At 37.8% G+C, this 19,628-nt stretch overlaps 1 protein-coding gene across 1 annotated transcript in view; it reads right to left on the reverse strand.

Annotated features, from left to right (window-relative positions):
• Positions 1 to 309: 309 nt before the first annotated feature.
• AVL9 (AVL9 cell migration associated) overlaps positions 310 to 19,628 on the reverse strand; it is a 31,583-nt gene continuing 12,264 nt past the window's right edge. The window contains exons 3-16 of the mRNA XM_015855040.2: positions 17,439 to 17,524; positions 16,306 to 16,377; positions 15,719 to 15,808; positions 15,265 to 15,331; positions 14,572 to 14,612; positions 13,533 to 13,571; positions 11,146 to 11,215; positions 10,040 to 10,581; positions 7,152 to 7,286; positions 6,573 to 6,792; positions 5,116 to 5,233; positions 4,158 to 4,211; positions 3,284 to 3,372; positions 310 to 3,188 (exon numbers count right to left, since the gene is read on the reverse strand). Of these exons, the coding sequence (XP_015710526.1) occupies positions 3,094 to 3,188; positions 3,284 to 3,372; positions 4,158 to 4,211; positions 5,116 to 5,233; positions 6,573 to 6,792; positions 7,152 to 7,286; positions 10,040 to 10,581; positions 11,146 to 11,215; positions 13,533 to 13,571; positions 14,572 to 14,612; positions 15,265 to 15,331; positions 15,719 to 15,808; positions 16,306 to 16,377; positions 17,439 to 17,524 (1,718 nt within the window). The 3' untranslated portion in view covers positions 310 to 3,093. The remainder of the gene's footprint in view (positions 3,189 to 3,283; positions 3,373 to 4,157; positions 4,212 to 5,115; positions 5,234 to 6,572; positions 6,793 to 7,151; positions 7,287 to 10,039; positions 10,582 to 11,145; positions 11,216 to 13,532; positions 13,572 to 14,571; positions 14,613 to 15,264; positions 15,332 to 15,718; positions 15,809 to 16,305; positions 16,378 to 17,438; positions 17,525 to 19,628) is intronic.

Raw genomic sequence — 19,628 nt, forward strand, 5'->3', positions numbered from 1 at the left:
TCTGTGCTCCAGACTTGTTTAAAACATCTTTCTTCTGAGAAAACGGAAAAAAAACAGAAGAAAACATCTTTCTTCACAGGGAGCGCAGATCTTTTTGAGTACAGCGTGCAGGCTCTTCTTTGTTCATCAGTGGTGAAAACTCACTGCTAATGGTGGTGACTACTCTGAAAAATCTTCTGATAGGGAATGTGCTCTATCAGATGGTGTTATCGTGTTCTTTGTAGGTGTTGTAGTTTCCATGGAAATAAATAGGAGACATTACTTTCAGAGTGACCTACGTAGTAAATTCAGGCTACAAAGAAACAAAAATTGTATATATTTCTTTTAATCAAATACCTATATGTAGAACATTTTGAACCCCAGCAGTAATGAAGAGCTCAACCAAATATCCAGACATCAACACTGCTGCAGCCAAGATCAAGCTCTGTGTTATGTTATATACATGAATCATGTCATCTCACTGAGAAGAAGAGAACAGCAGTGAATGCACCACCGCACTGGCACTAATAGAAGCAACCCACCTCCCAGTTCACGACTCCCAGCGGTACTTATAGTGTTTGATAAAGAACAGGGCCAAGAACAGAAACATCACAGAACTAAAGCTCTGTGCCTACTACTTTCTTTTCCAAGCTCCCATCTCTTCTACTACAATAATTAAAGACTAAAAACAGCGCGAAGGAATTCTGTCTTTCATCCTATTACATAACAACATCATCATGTTTCTGCTTTCTTTGAGTTCACGTTGCCCTTCTTGTTAAAAACCCTAAATAAAGTACAACTGTGCTGCCAAAAGATGAGGTGGATTTATTTTTTAGTATGTTTGAACAACCACTTGCGTATGGGAATTTAATAAAAGAATAGAATTCAACAGCTTTTCAGACAGAAACTCAATCAAATCCATATCTGACCACCATTCAGATTCAATTAGCTTCTTCCAAGCGGAAGCATTAACTTGCCAAATTATTCTTACCTTTTACTTTGGTGCAGCTGCAGCAGCTGTAGAAGTTTTAAAGTCAATCTTTAATGAACAGGCTGTTATTGTAGAGAGATAAATGCGCAGCAATTATCTGCTCTGCATCATGACTAGATATCACCACCCAACTGAACCGTGCATCACTTTGAAGCTAAATCTAGTTCCAAGTATTACAGCCCTACCTAACAGTCTCACTGGTGCTCAAGATGCCTTTGACCTACTGAAGACTTTTAAATCAATTCAGAATAAACAGCCCTGTGGGGAATAAGACACCGTACCAGACAGTCCCCTCATCCTACATTTGTAAAAGCAATATCCAGTCAGTTTAAATAGAAGACAAGTCTCACATGGATCAACAATGCTTTACAAGCAGCTATCGATACCAAAATCAGTTTATCCTGGTGGGACCACCTCCTCCAAACACAGCTTTTTGAGCAGACACAGCTTTAAATAGGCTGGGTGTCTTTATTTTCAAGCCGTTCTCAAATGAAGCTACTGAAGGCAGCTGTACACGTCCAGGTTTCCTGTGGCTGTTCTACTACGTATTCAGCTTAACAAAATCTTTAAAACAGATCTCCTGTATTTGAATTGCTATCTGGACCAGTAACACTGAAAGCTACATTATTGTACAGTACCTGTGAGATGCAGCTGTGCCTTTTCTACTAGCTTTTGAAATGTACCTGAAGAAATTAGAACTTAACATTTTAAATTACATTAGAACCGTCTTATTTATCTCTTGTACAGCTATTTTATTTGAGGGTAAGAAACAACCATGACTTGAAACCTTGGCCCCAGAAAAAAAGCATGGCAGAACACAAAGACACCGATAAGGGAATAAACAGAGAGCATTCCAATACAGAAAAGTTGGAATATCTGATAATGCAACACAGAAAACATTAGCAGTGATCATGTGAGAATGTTAGAAGGAATAGGCACATACACTGCAACTAACAGCAAATCATCTGCTTCAGGAGCACGAAAAATACAAGGTGGAACATGTTACATACAAACTATTATATTCCTTCAAGCAAGGATAAGAACTGAACTGCTTCAGTTGCTCCCTCAGTTTTGGTGTTACTTTCCTTATGAAAAGAAGTAATTATACAAATAGAACGTTCCCTGAGTAGGCAAAGAAAAATCTGTATAGCCCATCTTCATTTGGAAGAGTCTTCATAACTTCACTGGCAAAATAAAATACGCAGTTTGCTACTTTGCTAGCTTAGGTAATTTTAATACTTAGTATTCATATACATAATAATTACATTGATGGTGTAATTATATCCTAACAGAGCGAGACCTCAGAAAACCATCTATGATTCAATCCTAATTTTGGAGTATTGTTTTGTAATACTTCTCATGAAGAGAGCTCTCCAACTGGAAACCTGCTCATGTCCTGGGGTCAAACACTGCCAAAACATACGCTGTCACAAAGGCCTACTGTGTAATACCAAGAAAAGAGTGATTTTACACAGACTTGCAGACACAAAGAGAGCTAGAGAGATTAATGCAAAAGACTGTGCATGGCTATAGATGAGAAAGGAGAAACACTCAAACATCAGCCACAATCTTATTCTGCACCCTGCTGATTCTAGTCTGCAGGTGGAACCAGCAAAGCACTACCTGGCTTTGAGCCGTCATAGGGCTTCCACCTCTGTAACTGTTGTTGACATGCTCTCTAACCCAACCTGAAAGATGAATGAGTAGTCACACTCTGCTTATTTCTAAGAAGGTTCACAACCATTTGGCTACTTGGATTGAAAAATATAACTACTTTACATAAATATCTTCAACATCCAATAAAATGTACAAATCTAAAGTCAAACACGTTTGGCTTGCAACAAGCCTTGTTTGCTAATGTCATTTTGAAGGCTCAGATTTGAAGGAGTCATTTTAAATACAACCAATATCCAGCAAATGCCATCTCGTCTTACGGAGGCACTCGCTGTTCTATACTTCTAGTGAAATTGAATGATAACATTCCACATCTCCTTGAACGCAACATACGCCTTGTTTTGGTCCTGGACAGGTAGTATTCACTCCTACTTTTTGGAGCAGTCCTTTTACAGCTCAGAGAAACCATTGCACCTGAAATATTCAGCAACACTGGGCAAAACCGTCACTTAGTCCCCAAGGCTTTGGCTTGACTGCGTAAAAGTGGAAAACCATGAAGACATGGCTGATTTTGCACTTGTGAAGGCTCCTCCAACCGACTGACCTGCATTGTAAGACAAAAAAATTAACAGTGTAATTTTACCTTTACTAAGTTTCTTAAAAAGTACTGCTAAAAAAGTACTAAATTAAGTTTCTTACCTACAGCTTTTCCTGTTTGCACAACATTTCGGCTGGTAGAAACCATCACATTCCCAATCTTCTTCCCACGTTCACTGTTTTGCACAGAACTAAACAGAAGAGATACTGAAGACTGTTAGTCAACTGACTGATTAATGACAGGTGTAAATAAAATACTTAATTCAAATATCTATCTATACACAGATCTATACTATGTGTGTATATCAATAAGTCAAGCCCATAATTCTTGTATAGGTTCTATGTATCTTATCTGCTAAGATCAGTTTGGCAAGCTTGTCTGAGGAAGAAGAGATGCTGCCAGCAATGGGAATCCAAATACCCAACTGTTCATTTTCACAGACCATGCTAATAGATTTCATAAACCTTTACCAAAATACTTCTACAGAATCAGATTTACAGAGGTTTTGGAAAGTTTCATCCACTTCTATAAGCTCTAAACAAAACAGTGTTACTCGACTGTCATTATTCTGTTTTCCAAACAGAATTTACTTTGTATCTTGCTCTAACATAGAATTTTATATCAACTATTATTCATGTTTGTGTTAAAAATGTAAAAGTATAAAGGACAGACCCAAAAGCAAATCAATTCCACTGCATGAGTGCGATGACTTCAAAGCACAATTTACTCAGTTATAAACAGCAACATTCAAGTCCACGTTTCAGGACTGAAAACCCATTTACACAAAGCTTAACAACTTCACTACACATGATTTTTCACAGGAGAACTTTGAATGTAGTTATGGCCAACTTAACAGCCGTGTGAATGGCCAGCTTAAACCACTGCTTTGTTCAGGCCATTACTGCAGCAGCTGTGCTGTTACTGATATTTGCCAATACATTTTTAAAAATACATATCAAGCTACTATATACTTACTGTGACAACCTTAATTTAACGTCTGACACAGAGTACTGTCCCTGAAACGGATGGCTAGAAGAGGAGGAAAAAGACAAGAAAACATTAAGTATTTTATTGTGAACAACTTCAGCTCCTAGTTACATTTGTCCCTGTGGCTTGACAGAAAATAATCAATCCATTATAGACAGGGTACTGTACCACTGTATAGAAGGCTAGGTAGTACTAATGGTTCACTCTTTGGTTTCTTACGATCTATGTGTAAGGTGCCTCCTATTAGCACATCAGGTATTAATAACTTTTTCACACTAAGACAGACACTTCTTCCAGGTAAGACAAAGAATGCAAAAAGGAGGAAAAAATCCCTTAGGCGGACCAAAAGAGCCTTGCAGGTCTAAAGAAAAACAACTTTCTTCAGACTACACCAGCTGGCAAAGCAAGCATGAACGCTAACAGAACTCCCTGCAATATGATATAAATGCATGCTAAACGAAACACATGCGTAGCCTGCTGTGTTACCAAGTCTGGCATCACCTAATCTTGGAGTGGAAATACACACAAGACAATCAAAATAACAGAACATGCAACATAAATCAGCCATCTTTCCTCCATCCCTATCAGTGACAACATTTCCTTGTAAACCTGGAAGTAACCAATGAAAAGCAGAATCATGTGAGGACAGTGACAAATTCTCTACAGCTGAGGATAACCAGTGTTTAATGTTACTCAGTTTCACTTCTCCTGACTCTGGATATACTTTTCTTCATAAAATTATACCCCAGAATTAGAGTAAGGTGCTGAAAAGTAGAAGTAGTCCATTTCTGTACTCACAGAATCTTTACTGCAGAGGGTCACAAAGCCCTGAGGGCTCTGTAACAGGAACAAGTGGGACACTGATTCTACAGAACACTGTGTGCCTAACTACTCATAACAGGATCATTCCATATTGAATGCTAAACAAATCCCCACAGTTTCTTACCTAGAATGTACTTCTGCAAGAGCTGGATGCTTGTTGCTATTCCACACCCTGTAGTTGTGAGTATTTTTCCAGGCTGCTACAAAGGCTGTTCCAAAGTCTGACAAAGTCTTTTCATTGTCTGAGAAATTAAAATAAAGATGTTAACTTGTAGCAATTCATTATGGATGCAATACAAGAAAAACAACTGTTTTTCGTTTTTTTTTTTTTTTTTTTCTTGTTTGTTTGTTTTACAGAAAAGCTAAAATTTTCCAGACTCTCATCCAATCAAATGTAAGTCAAATAGAGCTAAGATTGCTCTGCAGAATGGCACTTCAAAATGCTTAAATTACTTCTTACTAAGTCTCTCGAAGCCAGGACAAAACAACTCCCCTTCCTACCCCCCCCCAAAAAAAAGCTCAATCTTTTTCTCCTCTTAATTAATTTACAAAGCTCTCAGTGAGCTCAGCTGGAGAGGAGGAAAAGAGCAGCCCACATAGGAAGTGACTTACATTAGTTTTGATCAGACACAATAGAGTTTGCTGTACTATGTTAATACTCAGCCTTCCAATACCACAATACAAGCTACTGTGGAATAAACTTACCACAGCATCCCCTTCATCCCCTTAAAAATACAGAAGATTATGGGAAATCACTTTAGAGCCAGACAGTTAAGCAGGATGAATTTCAGGAAAATTCCAACGTTTCACTATCAACCACATGATCATCTTACAGCACTGACATTGCCAGACAAACAACTTGGCATCTTCACAACTTTAAAAATCAAGTTCTCAATCCCACGGTTTCTCAGAAATACCACAGAACAGGAACTGAGTTACTTAATTGGTGTTAAGGGAGAATAATCATGGAGAGGATGAAGTTAACAGACGTAGTGCTAGGCAAGCTTCCACAAACAAGCCACTGATTATTTTAGTTACGTTCATGCAGTAAAGGCTGGAACAGAGAAAATTCCCTCTGAGTTGAGACAAAGATGTTGAGCTCCAGAGAACAGAAGCTGATAAAAACCTCAAGCTGACAATTTCAGCTTAAGTGACTCCCTACTTGAGACCCCAACAGCAGCAGGAAAGAGATGGGACAGACCCATAAAACTTCCTGAAAACAGCTACTTCACGCCTCCTTGAATCCAATTAGTTCCCCAAACTGACTGAAGTCTGTAGGATACCCAAGTTTGTAAAAGTCTTATCGTATATAAGGTTTCACTTACTTCTGCTTTTAAGGAAAACTTAATTAAAATCAAGAAAAGAAAGTCAAAGGAAAAATAGGTCTGTAAGGCTGTGAAGATTTAGCAATAATCTTGTCGAGGAACAACAGATAGTCCTGGACAACTGGAAAATAAACAACCTATAAGTGAAACGTTAGGCAGAGGGATAACCAATGACTTCCTACACACGTAACAGTACAGGGCAAATACTTTTTAAACCCACCCTCATCTCAGGCCCTGGATAAGGCATTTGTTCTACCTGGTTGCAGCACAGAAGCAAGCAGTGCATGAAGATAAGCACTGAACTGAGCCCTGATCCACTCATCTCCTCCTTCCCATCCAGTGCCATCAAGGAAAACATCATCTCTGTTCTCAGTTACATGCTTCACCAAGTAATCTGCAAATCTTAGGTCAGCAGTTGTAGGGTTCAGGATCTTACGAAGTTCTGGATCGTGGATTTGTACGTGAGCATCTTCTATCTGTTTGAAATAATTCCAAGGGTCAAGATTTATCTAAATAAAACTGGTTACACACACAGTATATCGCTACCGGTGAGCAACCACCTAAATCTAAACCCAGCAGTTTCAAATACAGAAAAGAAACAGACAACCAATGAAATTCTGAATGAGCAGTTCTCAGTGTCAGATATTGCTCTAATTCAACCTGAAACTGATAATCCTCCTGGTACATAGCAAAGCCTGCTCATTTGACAAGATTTAGAAGAGGAAGTTTGGCTCACAGGTGTGTTTTCAAAATGCAACATCTTTTTCCTTCCCCAACCCTCCCCCCCGCCCAGCCTCTTCTTCAGTTCCAGAAGCTTGAATACAAAGAGTCATACTTCCACAATTGCATCGCTCAGATGTTTTTGCTGACGGAACAGGATATTGGTGGCTCCCGCAACAAAGCCGCGGACCGTTACATCCGACAGAAGGTGATGTTGCTGCAGTGCCATGTATGGCAAGCAAAGGTACCCCTAAAGCAACAAGATATTTAGAGGATTAATAGAAGGCCAGAAAAGTTTCTCTATATTCAGCTTTTTTCCCCTAAATAATAAAAGCCACCACACTGAACCCAAAACAGACAACTCTGGCTGCTATAATTTCACTGTATTACATCTTCAAAGCAATGCAACCAGATTCCACACTTGCTGAGTTTTCCAAGAGGTTGTACTGCCTTCAAGCCTCAGGACAGAAACTAAAATGCAATGCGAAATGAATGGAATCAAGTGTGTTTACAAATCAACAAACTAAGCAATATAAATTGATGATGAGGTCTCAGGTTAGTTAAGAGATGAAAACTCAGTGGAGACAGAGATTCAGCTCTATACTTGTATACCATGGTGTCTTTTGATGTGCCTCAGGTCTACAGGGCCAGAGAATTAGAAACATACACAACTGCTGTCCACACTTGGAAGGTGGAAATTTCCCAGGTGCAGAGATAGCAGTTGGTTTTTGATGAACACATGCATGCCTGCTTTAAAAGAACAAGATAGAAAGCAATGCACTGTGCTCTTCAACTACTCCATGCTTATGTAAATCTCACACTCCATACTTCAATTTTATATATATATATATATATATATATAGAGAGAGAGAGAGAGATAGATATATATACACATTAAAACACCAGCCCAAAACACTTACAAAGAAGAGTTATCTGGCTCTGAGGTAAGTTATTCAGAGATCTCTGAGAAGCAGCTGTAGTTATAATTCTCCTTTTAAATACAGGAGGAGCAAAACCATGAAGTCTAACACTAAGGTCCATTTCCAGCTGCTCAACTGCAGATGGCATAGAGTGGTTTATTCACTACTAGTAACCCAGACAAGCTAGCAGCTTATTGGACAGAATTAAAAAACACATGTCCTTCATCACACAGTAACTGGAAACATACGGAAGAAAGGAGCACAACTACGCCCCTTTTGTTATATTGGATACAAGGATGGATTTCCAGATGACAAGCACTTATCAACTGAAAGCAAACTATGTGTGTCAAAACAACAACAGTGTTTTGAGACAGAATCACCAACCTAAAACAGAATTTTTCTTTTAGGAAATACAGATCAATAAGCAGGCAAAAGGAAGCCAGGGCTTTTCAACAGTTGCAACTCGAGTAGCAACTGTTAGAAATCATTCACTATTTAAAAGATCAAGTGTCAGCTCCCAAATTCACCATTTTTTTCCTTAATAAAAAACAAAAACACACAAGAAAGCCCAACCCAAATCAACAGTGAAAGTTAAATGGATTTTAGACCTTATAGAACGGCTGCTAAAGAAACAAGTACCACAACCTATTTTTCTCTGTTCCGTGGTGCACTTGGATACATTATTGCACCATCTCACAAGATTTCCTCCTTTTCACACCTGTCAGATTTGTTAGCCTTTCCATCGGGTGGCAGAAACACATTCAGAGAGCTCTAAAAGATTCCAGATTTCAGTAAGCGGTTAAACTGTAACTTATAATCAGATTTTTTTCTGGTAATTTTGAGATGTAGAGCCATTTGTGTTTTAATTACACTGGATGAACTCAGATGAAAAGTGCCTTTGTGGAACAGAAGGTAAACATACAAAATTCCAGCTTCCTTAAGATTGTTTGCTTTTCTGTTTTGTGAGCTTAGTAGCAAACTCAATTTGCACCCATAGGACCTCTTATCAGCCACTTGCTTCTTACTTCCAATCTAGTATTTCCAACAGAACTAAAACTAAACATGAAGCACAGGCTATTCTGTTGCTTAGATAGGCCATGAAGACAAACACCAGACTGTAGTTCCATGTTGAAAACCTCTAATGGCGACTTGAGGCAACAGAGGGAAAATGAAGATTGAGTTTCTCACTTTGGCTCATGTTTGCATTGTTACCAACAAAACGTATTCCAAGAAGCTCAAGTACCATTACTAAACAAAACATCCTGCAAGAAAACACAAATAAACGTCTCCAAAGGAAGAAATGCCATTTGTAACCTCATCAGCTTGAGGAAATTTATCTCAATCATAAAGAGGATATTAAAATGAAAACAAAAAGATATACCACCTATTTTACTAACAAAGCTATCCTTAGAAGGGAGGCATTCCTTTTTTCCATTTCAGACAGAAAGCCAGTCCCAATAGATGTACTGCTTGTTAACTAACAATGCTCATCAGGGCCATTACAGAACCTCTGGAATACCTGGAGTTCAGATAGGCATTTTTTAGTGAAAGCCTGAAGCTCAGCAGGTCAGCACTATGCACAGCAAAAGAGCCATAGACAACCAGGAATAGTTATCACATGAGGAAGTGTGAAAAAACATACATATAAAATAGGAAAACATGCTTAGGTGGCAGATAAGATACAGCTTTCATAATTAGTTTGGATTAACGTATCTAAACACTTCTTGAGAACTCTGATCTTGACCCATGTAGATTAGATCAACAATTCTTCAGAGTAAAAGAAAACAGTAGTTACTGATACATACCATTCATTAACCATGCTGGGTCTAGAGGTTACGGTCTTGTAGAACTGCAAACAGTACTAAGTATATGAATGAAAGAAAAGCAGACTGAGTGTGCACACATCCCTCAGACACACAAGCATGCTTTCTACCTGCATATGAACATGCAGTCACTTGTCAGAGACCGTACTTCCACGTTTTGTAGTACCCTACTGTATATTTTGAATTCAGTAACCAAAAATAACAGCTCTGACAAAGAGAAGTCTCTATGAGTTACCTAATAACACAAACAACCTATTTACCTTTGTAAAAATAGCCAATGGCATACCGTACTGGTCCTCTTCCAACCCAGATATGAGTCCCGGAACAAGCACCATGTGTCCCGTATTTGCCTGGGGCTGCACAGTGATTGGAAGACCTTCAGAGCTCGGCCGTTCACTTGGACAATTTTCCACCTGCTCTGATGCTGCTTTTTCACCTTCTCCTTTCATACTAGACTCCTCCAAAACGCCAGGATCTAAGGTCTCCCAGTCACTTTCAAATGATTCTGGAGAAACGCGGGAAGGAACTTCCAAATGCTGCACAGTACCATTGGAGGACTGAGCTCCATTGTAACTCTTCTTCGATTGGGAGAAAGGCATGTTTGCTTTTTGACCTTCTGAATGGTTTCCTGCCATCTCCCCACCTCTCTTCCCTGGCCCCAAGTCTGTATTTGAAGTATCACCAGCAGACACAGAAGTTGAGTTATCTAACCACGGTGCAGTTTCTTGCAAGCCAGCATCCTCTGATATGCTTTTTCTGGGTCTATAGTGTGAGCTGTCAGTAAGACCGTGCTCAATCATACCTGCAAAGTGACATCACAAGTTAAAGTCGGGAACTCAATACGAATCCAAACAACTTCTGTTAAAGACAATGAAGAAAGTGCCGCTGTGTGCATACTGGAAATCACATATTTTACACTAGTTTTGGGAAAAACAAACAAACAAACAAAAAACACCAAAAAACACAACCAAACAAACAAACAAAAAAAACCCCTTCTCTTCTGAAAAGAAGCCTACCTCAACTTTTTGTTTTTGAAAGACTGGTTGCAAGTTAAGAATTAGTAAGGTTACATATGGGTTTGTCTGTTTTGTTTTCTAAAGTGCAAGCAGAAAGAATTTCTCATTTTTAAGGAACTTGGCTAATTCAGTCACATTTATGTTACCCACAGTCAATACAGAAGATCCAATGGCTTTAATTAAACACAAGATGTAATTCAGACAGTGCAAACAAAGTTAGGAGGTATGTCCACACTCCATGCATATGTCTACAAGTTATCCTGCTTTTTAGGCAATGTGTCAACATAGTTCTATTTTCATATGATTTGTTTTCCACACAACCATACTGTAACAACTGAGAAGCTTCTTACCAGGAAATAATGACAGTACAGTCATCAGAGCTCCCACCAATCTATTTACTGGAGAAATATAAAACAGCACCTGGTGGCAGAAGAGGGGAAAAGATTAAAAAGATAAAAGAACAAAAAATGGGCAAGAGAGCAGAGGGGAAGCAGAGGGAACATAATAAGGAAAAAAAAAAAGAAAATAATCAAAATTACTGTGAAGGACAACAAACAACACAAACTGTTAATGGAATTTATTTTAAAAAAGGAGTTCTGTTTACCCACAAAAGCTCATAATAACTATCTGAATATACATACTGTATATCTGTACCTTATAATGTTTTTAATATATAGATGTATACATATATGTACTTGCCTGTGTGCATAACAGACAGTCAGATTTTACTGGTCTTATCGATCCAGCACATGGACTGGATCAATTTCAGAATAACCTGATTAAACAACAGGCAGAATTTGATTCTGGCTCTCTACGTCAGTTGTTAACTTGTAGTGCATTAAAGTGTCTCTTGTAGATCATAAGAGACTGAATAATCTCCATTCCAGAATATGAAAATATGGAGTGAAAAAGCAAGAAACTACAACAGGAATCCCACAATATCCTTCCAGTTTCATGTTGTCATATGCTACGTAGCACAACTTGTTTTTAAGACTACAGAAATAACAGTCTATAAATGAGTCCTTTGTCTTCAAAATTGACTTAAATTTTACTTGAGTTTGGGTGGACTGCCAACTTAAGCCAAGCACTTTTATGTATGTGTTCCACCAAGTCCCTCTGCCATCTTTCCATCTGTATAGGTGCACGTCCCTCTATCCCTCCTACATTATATTTACATCGGCAAACTGGGTGGTCCTGGCAGCATAAAGTTAAATGATCACCACATGCAAGAAGTCTTCTAGTCCAGTAACAGCTGAGAGGTGGGGAAAAATAAAGTTATTATTGCCAGGAGTTACCAGGAAAGTAGTTCCTGGCATGGAGGCATTTCTCAGCTCAAGGAAAATTGGCTTTACTGTGCAAGGCTTCTTGCATGTTATATTTAAGGTCTTGAACATATAAATTTCCATAGTTATTCTGGAACATTAATATCTGCCAGAAAAACAAATCTCTTGCTTTTGAAATAGCAAGTGTTGTCTTCCTAGTGGATCTTAGGGGGAAAACAAACAACACAAAAATATCACACGTTTATTAGTAAGTGTCCAGTTATTAGAAAAATTCACCTTAGAGTCAAATAAATAGGCTTGGAAAAACTTTTCTATTCTTCACCCTGTGCATTTATGATTTGTTTGAGATTCAGAAAAATAACTCAATAGGATCAGATATTCAGATCAGAAAATGGTTTGAGCTGTCAGGATGAAATACTAACAACTTCAACTTTTAAACAGACCAATAGAGATACTTAACAAAATTTTAACTGAAAAAGAAACGTGTGTATATATGTGTTTTTTCATAGATAGTTATTTTATATATAGATCGTTTTTTTATATATAGGCCACAGACTCAGCTAATTTACTGTTTGTAGGCTGGATCCTACTGGCCTTCCAGTCGCAGAGAACAGGAAATCCTTACATTCCTTCTCATCACTCTAAAGAAGCCAGGTTTCCTCACAGAAAAGAATATGACATTTTCGGAACTGAAAGTGTACTTTATACCTCTGTTTAAACATTAAGACAAAAAGTTCCTGCAAAAAAGTGTTCGGGAGTTATAGACAGAAGAACTTTCAGTGATGAGTATCTATCTCTTCATACCCTGAGACAAGAAAACAATGTTTTTTTTAGCCCAAAGCAAACTCTAAGTTGAGATTTTTGTTTGTCTGTTTGTTGGTTGATTTAAAACAAATTTGTGTTCTCAACTCAGCATGACTTAACAGAAATAACTCTCTACATTATCTCCTACAGCTGTCCAACACAATTCAAGTTTCTAAGATGTTCCTTGCACTGTTTTCTTTTGGTATGTTCTTTTAGAACCAGAAACAAAAATTCTACTTAGTGAAAGCTGTAAAGCTGTACATTCCATGTTGCGTCTCAACATTTCCTATCCATTTCTTTGCATAAGTACCCACTTGCATCCTTCACATCTTTTGTTATCTTCCATACTACGTTGACTTCCCCCACTCGCATTTAATTGCATTTTACTTCACAGGTACTAATAAAAGTGGAGTATGCATAGAACAGCAGCAGAAGCAAATTTATAAAGCAACACACAGAAGTTGCTTTGAGCATATTGTCCTGATTTTCACATGTATACAAAATTGCTGATCATCAATCCAGATTATTTTAGTTAACTTTATTATTTTTTTTTATTATGTTTTGCTGGTATGTTCTACATATTTTCATATTAAAAGAAAATAATTAACTGCTTCTATTTTAATTATCTGCTCCAGCCAACAAAACGATACCTTCTTCTCTAGAAGAATCAATTTAAAAAGGATCAAGACCTGAAAAAAAAAAGGAAAAACACAGTAAATGAAGCAGCACCAACAAATAACCAACCAGTGTTTCAATACCTTCTCTCCACTAGAGCTCTCTCTGAAATGACATTTGAAACTCGCACACAAAAAAAGATTTCATGATTGGTAATTCAAATCATATAAAGCTTATAATGGAGGAAGAACATATTGTTACATTCTAGAATTAAAAAAATAAAATTGCATAGACATGAAAGTTCTTTTACAAAACTACAGAAATAAGCTGAGCCAAATTCCAAGGTCAGCATTCACCTTACACAGTGCTAGACATCTACAGACAGGACACCTAGATCACAGCTAGCTGCCTATACTCTTTAAACCCAAAGAAAAAGAAAGACTTCTGGGGCAATGATTAGCAGACGTGAAGTGAAACAAAAGGAAATTCTACCCCAAAAGTGTATTAAGCATGCACAAGTGCACCATTAAATGCAGAACCTCAAATTTCTTTCCTTGAAGCCTCTCAGTTAAAGACTTCAAGTGCTATTTGTAACTTAGCTACAGGATACAAACTCAATTTCAACAGCCATTAAGAAAAACAAGGGGAGCAATTACTACTTTCATTGGTGGCAGGAGCTGCAAAAATTATGTATTGGGAAAAATATCCCAAGTGTCTGCAATGGCTTTAGCAGTATTCTTCCATCATATTAATTTGACAAGGCACAGGAAATAGAAACAAGACCATAACTGAGATACCACTTTCACTTTGGGCCAGGACTAAAGAATTGTAACACAATGCTAAAAGTCTGCAAGAAATCCAAAAGACAGACAAAAGTTCCCATTATGGAGCTTACTTTTACAGAAGATTTGTAAGTGGGAACAAAAAAAACAGGAGACTGTAACCAGAAATACTTAAGGAACAAAATCACTCCTAGCTCAGGTATGTCTAGACATTTATTTTCAGTTCTTCAAAAAGCATTTTACTCCTCAAAAATAAGTGCTATATCTTATAAGTCTAGCAGAAAAAGCCTACCTTATGTCTAAAGTGAAGAACAAGATCCCGAGGAGATAGACCTGAGACACCAAAGGAACAGCAATTAATCCAGTTTAATAGCTAGCAGAAATAGTAGCACTAATTCCTGTCAACTTTTTGAGGGGTAGGGAGGTATGCTCCATTATGTATTCCATATGAACCTTGGTTATTTCAGTAGCTGAATTCATAGTACCTTCTCTGCTTTGTGCAGGTGAAACAGTTAAATTACAGCGGAGACAATAACATGATTAGTCACGTGCTGAGTTACTCATGTTGGCTGCAACAGCATTATGGAAACGCTAAACTAAATCCCACGTTGTGCTTTCAAAAAAACAGACAGCAGTCAGAATAAAACAGATTTCCCAAACAAGAGACAAAAGATCCAGTACCCCAAAACATCATCTATAAATTAAGAAAGTACTGTTTTCCAAAAACAGCTAAGCAGACATTTGTCAGACTGACCGGTCATTAAGTATGATGACTGTTAACCGACAACTAACTTCTATTAACTAATGCAGCACTGCATTTATTTGGTATGTATTTAAATCCATAAAGAAAAGCATAACATAATACTGTTCAGACACACTGGCCTCTACATAATCTGTTCATGCACATAAGCAAATTAGCTAAGGAAGGGAAGATGTTGATGAGTATAACATTAACCCTGCCACTTGTACAAAAAAAACAACTTACCAAGATAAACTTGTGACCCTTCTAACGAAGTCCCTCCCAAGGAACTATTCATGTGATCATAAAGTTCCTGTAAAAATATGAACAAAAGTGCATGCACAAAAAAATAAAATGAGGTCATTAATGGTACACAGACATACAATATCCAGTATTAAAAAAAAAAAAAAAATTAGCCTTATTGAAGGATTTCAATGGCTTTCTTTAGAAAGAAAGTCAAATTTCATTAAGAGTCAATGGAGATACAGGTTGAATATCATGGTCATTCTTCTATTTCAATACATATCAAATTCATAATCTGTTGCGAGGGTCATATAGGTCCTCTAAGGTATTAGAAGAGCTGAATAGCTGAATGACCTATGAAAATGAAATATCTGAGCAAAACCACTAACTAAAAACACCGAAGTCTGTAGCTTTACACTGAAGGCTTTGTTCCATATAGTTATTACTTAAAAGTTACCTTTAGAATAGAAATTTGTGAGAAGTCTTTTTCTTCAAAATACGCGTGAGTAATGAGCTGCAGCTTTGCCTGAAGTAACCCATACAAGGGCTTGAAAGGAAAACAAATACAAAAAACAAGTGAAAAAAAAATTAGTTGTTTTGAACATCAGTCTTCTCCCATTCCAAGCTTGCAATATAGTTACTCATACACACAGAGTTCATGTGAGGAAAGTGTTAGATGTGAATTCTTAGCTGCTAACTTGCAATATCTTTCACCTGTGCTCATTTTAAATCACAGAATCACCAACGCTGGAAAAGACCTACAAGATCATCCAGTCCAACTATCCACCCCCCACCAATAGTTCTCCCTCAAAAGAATATAACATTTCAGTGATCTTGAAAGCTCTTTCATGGCTGATAATAGCCACTCCCTCAAAAATAACACCTATACTCAAACTCCTATTATATATGAAGAATTAGTAGTGCTTAAGAATCAGCAACAATTTAAAAAGCAACATATTCAGAGCCAAAAGTTCTAGAAAAGAATACAGAAAACAAATATTTAATATGTTATTTAAGAGTGTTTTGAGATTTGAACAGTCTTACCAGCTGACTGAGAACACAGACACTTTTCTGCACCGTTTCTCGGGTGATGTCTGCTTGTCGCACTTTTAATGCCTAAGAAACAGAAGTATAACAGCATATTTGCCTAAACACACTTCCAAAAATAACTGTTTCACAGGTCAAGATGCCACATATTCACTATGTAAACAAAATCCTAAGCTTTTCTGCCTTACAGTGGTGGAATACCCAAGTCACATCAAAGCACGTTTTTACCCATTACAGTCATAACACTGATTCTGCAGTTATGTTTTCAACTCACTGAGAACAGCATAAATCCAAATACAGCTGTAACGACAGGCAGAGGACTGTTTGAAAGGCACTACTATGAGTAGATAGACCTGGAGTAGACCAGAAGAAGCCCTGGAAAAGTGGCACCTAATGGCATCTAATGCAGGGCAATGTACCAGGAGAGAAGGAGCCAAACAGTTAGCTCTTCTCTAAGAATGAATTATCTATGAAAATGAACTGCACTGTAAAGTCTTTACCTGGAAACAGCATACTTTATACTCAAGAATTTTCTCTAAGCCATTCATAAAATAAAGGAGGTATTATCTCTAGGAGGAATTCCATTTTCAGCCTAACCAAATGGGTCCAGTAGTCAAGAGTAAAACTAGAAAAAGCAAGGGCAGAAATGCAGTAGTGATTCCTCTAATTGCACAAAACAGTAAGTGTGTGGATTGCGGCCCACACATCAGAAAGCCAGATGGAAAGGGTGCTTGAGTTGTTATATGAAACACACACTGTTTAGTATTCTACTTTCTCTAAAGAGTACAATTTAAACAATCATTTTAATCTGTTAGTGAACACTATAAACTTGAAATCAAGACACAATAAAGCCACGTTAAAATAACTGTACAGTTAAATAGAGCAAGACTAATCACAGAACAAATGTGAGGACTGGCTGTAAAGATGGTGAATAAACTAAAATCAACATTTAGGAAATGATAGTTCTCAAGTTCCATAGTTACCCACTGTGTCCACTTTCATAGAAGGATTTAAAAGTAAGTCAATCATGTAGATTGAATGTTGGTGTTAATACAAGCCACTGAATTTCAGAGTTATTAGTGCATTAAGTCTATTACTTCAGTAATATTATCCATAGCTTGTAAAGTTACCTTTGCTTCAATCTGCCTATAGCAAGAGACACCATATACTGTGGTTCGGTCCCCACATCTTGGCGGCAAATGGAAAAACACAGTATCTGTGAAAAAGAAAAGAATGCCCCATAAGTCACTAACAAGTGTAGTTTTCTTGTCACTTTTACTTTCTTTATAAAAAAGTCATTGCTGAAATACTGGTGCATATATTTTCAGAGGTTTTGGAGAGGAATACAAAACAGTTATCAATAAAGCTATGCTTGAACCCAAATTAGAGTTTCCAAATTGCATGGCAGAACCTTCAGCATTACTAATGTGGATGTTCTGATGGCAGCCTCATATTTACCCTAATTGAGCTCCTTTCTAAGCTCAGTGAGAGATGTTCAGAAGCAGCTGTTGACAGCACAGAAGCGCCACTGAAACCAACAGCCATTCAGCTTTTCCTGCTCAGTAATAAGAATAAAGACAAGGCATTGGAAGTGAAGGCCCACAGAACTGGTGGGACAGAGCATACAGCAGGACTGCAATGCCCTTAGGAAGTGAATTGCAATGAAGGTAGGAAAACAAAACAAGGACATATACAGCTGAAAGGTCAGATTTGCTGATACCCTTGCTAAGGCAGATACAAGGTATGGCACTACTATGCTAGTAAAAGCTGTCTATTCACACAGTTCTAAGATCCACAGAATCACAGGGGTTGAAGGGATCTCAAAGAGATCACCGACTCCACCCCCCTGTTAAAGCAGGGACCCTACAATAGGTTACATGGACAGATATCCAGACAGGTCTTGAATACCTCCACAGTAGGGGAATCGACAACCTCACTGGGCAGTCATGTCACCCTTACCGTAAAGTTCTTCTGCACATTTGTATGGAACCTCCCACATTCACGTTTTAGGCCATTACTTCTCATCCTATGACTACACCACAGAGGAGAACCTGGCCTCATCCATTTGTCCCCTACCTCCCTTTCAATATTTACAAACATTAATCAGATTCATCCCTCAGTCTTCTTTTCTCCAGGCTGAACAGACCCAGGTCTCTCAGCCTTTCCTCATGTGGGAGATGCTCCAGGCCCTTTATCATCTTTGTGGTGGACTCCTTGCTGGACTTCTATGAGATCAGTGTCATTTTGAACTGAGGAGCCCAGAACTGGACACAGTTGCCTAAATATGGCCTCACCAGGGCAGAGTAGAGAGAGGGGATCACCTCCCTTGACCTGCTGTTCAACAGAACACAAAATCATTTCACTGTGTGAGTATAATATGAAAAAGAAAAAATAACAAGAATGAGGCTTATGCCATGAGATATATATACCTACATACACACACACACAGGCTACTACTGCCAAAAGTTGCTAAGTCATAAGAAAAAATAATATGATGATTGTTTGACTATCAAAAAGTATCATAAAACCTGTTCTAAAATCAAATAATACAAAGGAATTGTTGACTTATAACAAACTGAACAGAACAGATAACTTCATATGCATCAAGTCCAGTGGAAAGAGAAACTGTGTGTCAAAAAACTATTCCCTTGAATAAGTGTGGAGATATTTCCTGTACCTCTTTGCAAAAACATAACTGTCAGTGCAAGTTAGTTATAAGCTCTGAAGGAAACAGAAATGTAGGAATAGTTGTTTTCTGTTTACAGGAAATTTATCTGAAACAGATTTGTTCATTTCAAGTTCATGTGCATTTCTGCCTATAAACCACAGAGCTCTATACCCACTTTGTTGTCACATTTTGCCTATTTTTTCACTTGCAAAAAACACATGCTGATAATCTCCTAGTGCAGCAATTAAACTGCTCAAAGTTAAACATTAATCAAGATGATGCTGCATCAATGAGGAACAGACAACTGAGGCTACATAGAATTTTCCTAGCTTTGAATGTAGCATACTGTTCGTTACATACATAGCAATGCAGAAACATAACAAAAATTATGACCTAGAACAGTCAGAGATACGTTTATGGCTGCTACAGAGTGGCTTCAAAGTGAAAAGTACCACTCTGTCTTTCCATTCTGCTGACAAATACTCTAAAGGTCCTGCCTTTCAGAATGTCATTCTATAGACACAGAATGACATGTACAATCACTAGAAGTTAGTGGAAGAATCAGATATATAATGCATATGTCATACATTACAAAGCTTAATCGTAGAGCTTCATTTTGTCCTTATCTCAAAACTTGCTTAGGTTTAACTCA

Source organism: Coturnix japonica, chromosome 2, assembly GCF_001577835.2.
Source record: "Coturnix japonica isolate 7356 chromosome 2, Coturnix japonica 2.1, whole genome shotgun sequence".
Taxonomy (NCBI): Eukaryota; Metazoa; Chordata; class Aves; order Galliformes; family Phasianidae; genus Coturnix; species Coturnix japonica.